At 33.0% G+C, this 9,803-nt stretch overlaps 1 protein-coding gene and 1 non-coding gene across 2 annotated transcripts; both read right to left on the reverse strand.

Annotated features, from left to right (window-relative positions):
• Positions 1-449: 449 nt before the first annotated feature.
• On the reverse strand, positions 450-551 carry LOC130947070 (U6 spliceosomal RNA). Its single transcript, XR_009072482.1, has one exon. It is a non-coding gene; the product is annotated as a U6 spliceosomal RNA (small nuclear RNA).
• Positions 552-1,717: 1,166 nt separating this feature from the next.
• LOC130943285 (cyclin-dependent kinase G-2-like) lies at positions 1,718-6,303 on the reverse strand. Its single transcript, XM_057871086.1, has 6 exons — positions 6,217-6,303; positions 4,631-5,840; positions 4,348-4,483; positions 4,142-4,230; positions 3,881-3,992; positions 1,718-3,781 (listed from the first exon to the last, which is right to left on the reverse strand). Exons 2-6 carry the CDS (start codon positions 5,746-5,748, stop codon positions 3,686-3,688), a joined length of 1,551 nt encoding a protein of 516 aa, XP_057727069.1. The 5' UTR covers positions 5,749-5,840; positions 6,217-6,303; the 3' UTR covers positions 1,718-3,685.
• Between the last annotated feature and the right edge of the window lie 3,500 nt (positions 6,304-9,803).

A 9,803-nucleotide genomic window follows, 5' to 3' on the forward strand; every position in this document is an offset into this window, starting at 1 on the left:
CTTTCATTCAAAATGTTGTCTTTTAAAAATTTTTTTATAGAAATGGATCTTTTCTTGTTTTTTTAACACTTGAGAAAATGAAGTGTGATCTCTTATCATTAATTTTATAAGTGAGACCAAATTTAAATATAAGAGAGAAAACGATAAAAAGTGAGAGATCATAATTGACACCATCCAATTTTTTCTTCACGAATCCACTCCCAAATTTTACAGCCTCTTTCAATGGTGAATGGTCCCTCCTCAAGTACGTAGAATATTTGATAAGAGTTTCAACCATGCTATTAATGGATCTATAGATTTTATTGACTTTAATGGAGACACTCTAACGCCACTTCCAATGATTCCTCCGAGACACGCACATCTCTGGAAGAGAAATTTCTCTATTAAAACCATTAAGTTGATGGGTCAAATTGGCTCTTGCCAAGCATCTCTCTCTACTTTGCGGGAGGATCATTGGAAGAGGCATTAGATTTTGTGATGTCATCCTTACGCAGGGACTATGCTAATCTTCTCTATATGGTTCCAATTTTATCAAATGTACCCGAAGGGACAGATTTTGTGATGTAAGTCATAACAAAATTTACAATCCTACTAGATAATCAAGAGAGGTTCAGCCAATTTTTGTTGGACTGATTCCAAAGCCCACCAAACTAAAACAACAGAAATAAGACGATAACCCTTACTCTAATTTAGAATTATTTTTCACCCTTTTCACCTACTCCTTTTTTTGAACCTCCCTCCACGCCGTTTCAAACACAATTTGCATATATATCATGACCAAAAGTGAAGGGCATGATGTACCACGTAGTTTGGCAGCACAACTAATATCCGGCAATTTTATCGTGTTTGGTGTGGGATGATCCCATCTCATGCTCGATTATCACGTGATAACTGTTTCTATCATGTATCCATGTGAAACTTTTATCTTAAAGCAGAATTTTGACAGAAACTGCGGAGCTTGTGGATAACCAAATTTATTTAGTGGTACCCAATCCCCTTGGATGGATAACCTCACACATTATATAACACGAGTGCTTTAGCAACCTTCACCATCTTTAATTTTATTTATATAAAATTATAAAAATAACCATTTATGATTTTATTTTATAGCTACTTTCTAAGTTTCTAGAACATTGAATATTTTAAGAATATTTGCCATTTTGTAACCTTTGATGAATTATCTAAAACTACTAAAGAATCTACACCATACCCATATGAGACACATAATCAAGTTTTGACCGTTTGTTCGCAGGTTGGAAATTTAAACCTTGTCAAATAATAACTTTTGGAGAGGGTTAGAAGACAACAAATTTTGTACTTCGTAATAATCAATTAATTGTTAACATTTTTAATAATGCAAAATTATTTCTAATAATATAAAATTACTTATTTTTATTTTACTGGTTAAATATTAACTAAATTTTAATAAAATAGATGACCTCAGAGACTTTCTCATAACTTTTTTCTCCGTTAATTTTTTTAAAAATAATTTAAAAATTTATTAGTTAGTCCATCCCATGCACTTCGTTTTTAATTTAAACCTTTTCTCCTCAAGTAAAACAGTTTAAAGGTAAAATTTTCCTTCCATTTATTTTTACCTAGGGGAAGACTCTGCAAAATTGTTTTCGTGTAAAGTTAAGAATTGAAAATCATTAAATAATTATTTAATCAAACTTATAAAAACATCTAACGATTCTCAATCAACTTTACATAAAACTACAGGTGAATTTCTACTTTTTACATATCTACAAAGACTTGGTTTTGTACAACATAGTCACATGTCAAATGTCAACCATAGATGGTAGTTAGGCAAAAAGAGAAATGAAAATAATTGTGGTTACAATGGGAGTATGGGACTGCTTGTGCTGACAGCTAACTCTTCATCTCATGAAGGAGAGAAGATAAATCCGGCAAGAAATATCAATGGAAATTAAACACAAAAAAGGGGGTTGGGACTTGCTTCATAATGGTTAGAGAACAGAATTGCGTTTTATGCCAGGTCATTTTCTTTGAAAAAGAAAACAATTATACACTAGATGAATTTAAAAATCCCTATCGGGTAATAAATCTTTATACAACAAAACTATGCGTGTCTGCTAGCCACAATACATGTCAAGCTATTCTAGAGAATGCAAAAACTTGTTTTATACTTTTATACGAACACAGAAAAGATAAATAAATATTTGCAAGGGATTTCTACACAGAATTGTAAGAACTAGAAAAATGGAGTCAATAGAAAGCCATCATCAGAGACGGACAAAGTTTCAACCTGTTTGCTTCTTTTGCTTCAGCCACTAAATCCTCTTCATCTTCCTCCTTCCCTAGTTAAAATAATAGTCTAAAGCTAAAACAAAAGCAAACGAAGTTAATCATTAGATTAACCATTTCAGTTTCATGTGTGTAAACGTGCATGTTTACTTATACGAGAATGTCTGCCGAGAAACCCATACAAGTCCACTGTTTTGTTGGCTCATGCAACACCAAACTTCCCTCAACCAGACTCTGCATGCTTAGTTTTGATCTATACAAGGCTCAATATCAAAATACTTTATCATGATCAAACACAACAATAAACTACCTGCGGGCAAATGATGCCATGACAGTTTACTTGTGTCTGCAGAGAATAACGTCCAAAAATAAAATTAAATGAAGTTGAGATTTCCTTGGGATAAAACGTGGTAATTTGCACAACATAAATTATAACAGTGACTCTCTACGAAATTTCATTACTGACCAAGTGGCCAGGAGCAAATCAGGCAAAACTAATAGCTTCAATTAAAACCAAACTCCATACCTTGGGGAGCACTGAAAGCAATAAATACGAATCCCCCACAGCCAGTAGAGCAGTACTGAAGGCTAAGCACCAAGCCATGTTACACCTCTACTATGAATTAAGAAATGATATTGGGGGAATAAAATGAGAAAAGAACATAGCGTCATAGCCTCCCCACATCAACCCCAAAAGCCAAAAAATAAAAAACCTCACCTTACTAAGTCAACCTTTGAAAGGTGTGCAACTAAGAACAGAGGAGATAACACAAAAAAAAAGAGGGGTTAAGAAAATACACTTATAAATATACACGAGAACCTGGCAAATGTAGAAGCAAGTGGAGAGTCCAAGATTCAGGACGCGGAGCCAGACTACATGTATTCCATTGTGTTCATCTTGGCTCATAATTTACATATGACCAATCTAAAACAAAACCAACACAATAATATGCATGAACACTATCACACCAAAAGAAATAACAATACTTGATGTAATTAATAGTGAATCTTTTACATCACAGCACAAGACATGATAATCAAAAGGGAAAGGAATGCAAAGGTAATGAATATTACCACAAGAAGAAATTCATCATTTATTATTGAGAATCCTGAAATATATGTACATACTTTAGCAAATGCAGAATACTGAGAGATAGTGTGCTTTAAACTCAGTCGAGAGAAATTTGTAAAAGTGAGGGAAAAAAAAAAGAAAAGAAAAACAGTTACAAAGCCACACCTTGTCAGGTGACTATGTATCAAGCAGCTGCTTCTAACGGTAAAAATCAGCACCTACTGAAGTGCAAGACACTGTCCTTGGAAATCACATCATACATCATGAGCCTTTTTTTGGGAATAATGAACATAAAAATTGAATTGTTCCTGTAAAGTTCCATTGCTTCGAGCAGAAGTACCTGTCCTAGCAACGAAAAGGGGAAATAGGCTTGAAATCAGAATTAGAAAGAGGGGCTTCATGGAACCAATCATGAAGGAGAGCATCTTTAGCTGTTATCCTCTGCAAAAGAATAGACAAAAGCAAACCACCGGTATAAGTCATATCATTCAATTTCATGTAAAACCCATCAGAACTTAATCAATGGTGATCACGTGTTACCTTTTCAGGGTCATAAGTTAGAAGCCTGCTCAACAAGTCAAATCCTGACTCTGATAAAACTGGCTGACCAGTAAAAGATGCGACTGGGAACTTCTTCCGGAGCATATTATACCTGAAATAGCAAATAGTTGGCAAATAATACCCGAGTTAAAATCAAGATGAATTATCTCATCATTTTATATAAAATCGTGACAATAGGAGGTCGTAGGAAATCTTAGTGAGAAGTAAAACCACAACAATTCAGGGAAAATAAGAGCTTACGGTTGCCTCACAAATTTTGCTTTAGACCCAGGCAATTTGGATAATCCGGGCCAAATATTCTCATCTGGGGTACCCAGAGTTCGAAAAATCTGCAACCAAATTAATACAACCAAAAACTATTAATAGGAGAGAGAGAGCATACTTTGCAGTCAACCTATTACAGAAGCAAAGTAATATTCAAGTGAATGTTGGTAATAAATAATAACCTGATCAAGTTGTTCAACTTCATTTTTACCCTTGAAAAGAGGCTCTCTGGCAACTAATTCGGCCATTATGCAACCAACAGACCACATGTCAATTGCTGTGGAGTATTCTTTAGAACCTAACAAAAGCTCAGGTGCTCTGCACAGAAAAGCAAGGATGTAATTCATGAGTTTCTCGCATCTGCCAGTACTTTGTCAATAGACACAATTGAAAAGGCACAAATTACGTCCACAGACACACATTCAAATTCAATGAAAGCTAGAATACTTATTTCATTCCATGTACCTGTAACGTAGAGTAACCACAAGAGGCGTATACGGCTTCGGTGGGCTCCCATACTGGCGAGACAATCCAAAATCACATATTTTCAGTTCTCCTTTGTTGTTCAGCAGAATGTTTGAAGACTTCAAATCTCTGTGAAGAACCCAATTATCGTGAAGATAGTCAACACCTTGAAGAAGTTGCCACATCAACGATTTTATTTCACCTATACTAAAAGGCTGCTTCATATCATCCATCAGCCCCTTAAGGTCATGCTCCATATACTCCATTACCATAAAAACACCGTCAAAATCATCAACTACTACTTCTTTAACATCTACAATGGACGGGTGATTAAAGGACAAAAGAATGTTCATTTCCCTCAAGGATGTCAAAGGAAAGCCTTCCTTATCTATGTTCATCTTCACCTTCTTCAATGCAACTATTTCCCCGGTCTTCTTATCCTTAGCTTTGTAGACAACGCCATAAGTTCCTTCATTTATCTTCTTAATCATTTCAAACTCAAACACACTTCTGCAGCTGTTGAGCATGTTTATATTCCTCTCCACCTTCCTGCAACCTCCAAGATTTTCATCAGAATCCGACACCAAACTATAAGCAGTTTTACCTTGTTCCTCATCCTCCTCCTCAATGGAATCAACAATATTATCCTCTTCAGTGTCAGTATCATCATCAGAAGAAAGGTCAAACTTACCTCTTTCACTACTCCCAGTTGATCTACTAACTTTCCCACCCGAGCTTCCTTCTAGGATCTCACCACTTTCAGTTGTTAAGCTCACTTTACCATCCTTGTCCTCATCATAAGATGCATCAACTGGTGAAAAATCAGCAGAAGCCCACCTCGACATTGCAATGTTCCATCCCTGCACCTTGTTTCCCTCGAAGCAATCCGCATCTGTATCACCATCACCTGACTGCTCTCCCGGCAGCACGAAAGACGAATCAGCCGGAGATGGAGTAGTAGGAGGCAGACCCACAACCTGGGTGACCCTGTTTTTCGAAGAAACTCTCACTTCGCTCTCTCCCATGTCCCATGCATTAGGAGAAACTTTCCTCCTCTTCTCTGCCCGAAGCAAAGCTTCACCACCATGAGAACTAGAGGCAGGTGAAGCTTCCACCATAGAAGAACCATCATTATAATATTTGCAGTCAAATTCCTTAATGGAGCCATATTTGTAAGATTCCCCCCTCTTCAAAACACCGCCTCTCCCAGCTGCCATGTGATCGAAAAATTACAAGCCCCGCTCGACAAATCAATAAAAGAATCTATCGGTCAAAATCCCTAAAAGAACCCTAATTGTTCAGCCTTCTGTCAACACAATTAACCCTAACGAAATCCAGAAGCTAAAACCGAACCGATTCAACTATACCTTCGTCAAATTTGTTTTCGCCAACCCCAATTATTACTAATTTTGTATAGAATTGCGCAATCGAAAGAGAATCGAACCAATTTATGATTGAGGAGGAAAAAATACAAAGGGTAATTTCGAAGAAAACAGAAAAAACCAACAGAATTGGGAGAAAGAATCAAAGAGGTGGTTGGAGCTGAATCTGAATTCAAAATTCTGAAGGAAAAAAAAAAGCCTTACCGGCACCACATAGAGAAAGAGATCGAAGAGAGTTTTGGTTTTGCAAACGAGCCGCCTTAGGGTTTTGATTTTCTATTCTGACTTGTATCTAACTATCTATCATCGCGAACAAACTTAAATATTTGATAAGCTTTTAAAAAATATCTTTTTTAAATTATCTTTTTCTAAAAGATATATTTTGATATTTTATAAAAAAAAATATTTATTAATTATTATAATTTTTTTTAAAAAATTTTTTTTTAATATTTTTATTTTTACTATTAAAAATTTGTCAAATTATAATTAATTTTTAATTTGATGAATGTTTCTGATCACATATACACCCATAGTTCTTCTATATTTAAAATCTTAGCTGCCTTTCTTTTATTTATTTATTTATTGTTTTTGATCTACTTTGGTTATATGGTAATATAGTTGTTACGTTGAGTAACTGGAGATTAATGGGCTGGACTCGATAGGTTGGCCCAATCGTCTGAGGAGGGAAGCCTTCGAGTGGGTTCGCACCTCTGTGGCCTCCGTCCAACTTGTGAGTGTGAGAGAATGGGGGTGGTACTTCCAAAGACACTCTGATACCTAAGTCAGCAAAGGTGTGAGCAGGTCTAAAGAGTATTAGGACTTAGAGATACTTGAAGGGTGTCAGTATGTATATTTATAGTGGTGAACCAATAACCACCATTAGCAGTTCCACCTTTTAAGATGGATAACCGTCCCTTCATCTTAGAGAGCTTACGATATGGCTCCTGGAAGTGGATTGAGAGATTTTAGGGTAATCTCTGCTTCCGACTTTGTTAGGGAGTCGTGGGGAGCACCGACTTCTTAGAGGAAGGTTGGTATAACCTTGTGGGTTGGGCCTGTCGTTTGGACTTGGGCCTTAGCGTTGGGCCAGGGTATGAACAATAGTATATATAGTTTTTGTTATGGCTTTTGGTGTATGTTTGGATTACGGTTTGTAAATGGGAGTTTGTATAAAATTGATTTTGCAAACTTGATTTTGATAAAAAGTAAGTTTGTGTTAAAGTGATTTATGTTTGATAATTTTTATTTCAAAATTGATTATAATAAAATAAATGTTGTTTGGCTTATACCATTCAAAATCACTTTTAGATAAAAAATTACTAAAATAGACCTCAACTTAAATATTTTTTTTATTTTCCTATACAACGTTTATAATTTTATTATTATCTATGATTAATTTTTTATTTAATTTATTTTTATAATAGAATCATAATATATATTATAAAAAAATTACACTAAAATATTTAAAAAAAATTAAGTATTTACTTTATAGTAATTGAAACAAATTTAAAAATTCTTGGTGATCTTTTTATATAGGATATTTTTAGTATTTTTAGTATTTTTTTTAATATGCTTATTATTTAAAGTTAATTTTTTGTTTAATTTACTTTACCTAAAAATAGTTGCTTCTTGTAAACGTTGGTTTTGGTAACAAAATCACTTCTATGTTCATGAAAAAAAATTGCCAAACAAAAAATTGAAGCTTTCAAAAAAGTTTAAACGTGTTTCTTCCTTCAAACGAGTTTCCAAACACATCCTTAGTGTTCTTGGTAAACAATACTGGACTTGTACCATCACGATTTGGAATCTAAATAGTACAACTAACCCAGCAAAAGCCCATTAAATAATTCTCAAACAACTAGCTAGGACAACAAGAAAACATGCTCTCAAACAAAATTCTCACAAGTCACGTCAAACAAAAAAAAACAAAAAAAAAGAGTTGAAGTATACTTATATACCAAGACCAAAGAAAAAAAAATATACTTATATACGTGTCATATTTTATTTCGATTCCTCTATAATTTTTGCTTTAGTTTTGAGATTTTTTAAATAAATAATTTGAATATTTTACTTACGATTTACGAGTACATACATTTTAGACCATGTTTACAAATTTATACTTTATTATTTATCCTATTTATAGTATAAATACAATAATTAAAAATGTATTTCATTTATAACAAGATAAGACATAATTAATATAAAATATTTCAAATACATACGGATTATGTCACCTAATCTATTTTATTAATTGTATAAACGAAATAAAAATTTTAATAAAATATTTTATATTTTAAATAAAATAGGTATTGTAACGCACTTTTATGGACTTGTTTGAGTGCTATTTTTAAAAAATATATTTTTTAAAATGATATTTTTAAAAAAAATCATTTGTAAAAATAAAAGTGATTTTATATTTAGATATCACATGTAAAAAGATCTTTTTATTTATTAATTATATTTAAATAAAATAAGATAAAAGTAATTTTTTGTTCATTTATTATAAGAAAAACATCTTTTTTTAAAGAAAAAATCTTTCAAAAAAATATGTAAATTGTAACTTCTCAAAAAAGATATTTTTTATTTTTCTATTACTTTTATTTTTACTACTAAAAATTTGTCAAACACATTAAAAAATAAAAAAAATCTTTTTTATTAAAAATTTTTGTTTATCGATTTAATGGCGTCCAAACAAACATTATATAAAATTTGTTGGCAGCATTTCTTTTACGTAATTTTGTCAATCTTTTTTAGATCCTTTTAGATTATGGCGCATTTGGATGTACAATTGAAAAAACCAACAAACTGAATGCCACATAATATAATTATGTTGTTGGGGTCTTTTATTGAGGATAATATTGTTAATTTTATTAATTTAAAGACAAACTTTAAAATATTTTTTATTCATATTATTTTAGTATGTATGATTAGAGTTAAATTTGTACTAAAAACATAATTTAGGATCCACAAGATAAAATCTAACTCATGCTAAGACACACAAAAAAAATTTGACTCATACTACACATCGTTGAGCTTCTCCTTTCGTGAGAGCATCATCGGTCATCACACTATCCAACACAATAAAAATTTAGTGTTTTAAACATTAGTAAATAAAAACCATAGTTTATCCAACATGTTATTTATGTAAAGATATCAGACTCAAAACAATGATAAACATAGATCATAAAAATCGAGAACGAGATGAAGAGGAGATGAACATTCTTGAGAAGAAAAAGAGTGTAAAAATTGTATTAATAGAAAACTAACTGAATTTATTATAGGATACAAATATTTATAGCAAAAGGAAAAAAAATTTCTAGTTTCTTTTGGTTGGCTGAGCTAACTGGACAATGGTTAATTAATTACAGTTGATTGGGCTTTTCTTCTTCAACATGCCTAACATTAGCCGTGTTGCTGGGTCTCCTGAGATTGACCTATGGACTTTACTTCTTTCAGCATACTTGTCATCAACCCTGTTGCTCGAGCTGCGAAGTGCTTGGCTCCCACTACCGTTTTTTCTACAAATCTCATCTTCATCTTACACTTGAGAAAACTGGGGCTATATAGGAATTTGGTGAGGCAGTCAGCTACTTGATCCTGAGTTGGGATGTAAATTATATTGACTCTCTTTTCAGAGACATAGTCTCTGACAAAGTGGAGATTGAGCTCAAAATGTTTGTTTTTATTCTGGAGGACAGGATTGACAGCCAGTAACACAACACTTTGGCCACTACAGTACACATTTGATTTTGCAATGCAGGATATCCTCATCTCATAGAGTATATTTTGGA

This window comes from Arachis stenosperma, chromosome 8 (assembly GCF_014773155.1).
Source record: "Arachis stenosperma cultivar V10309 chromosome 8, arast.V10309.gnm1.PFL2, whole genome shotgun sequence".
Classification (NCBI taxonomy): Eukaryota; Viridiplantae; Streptophyta; class Magnoliopsida; order Fabales; family Fabaceae; genus Arachis; species Arachis stenosperma.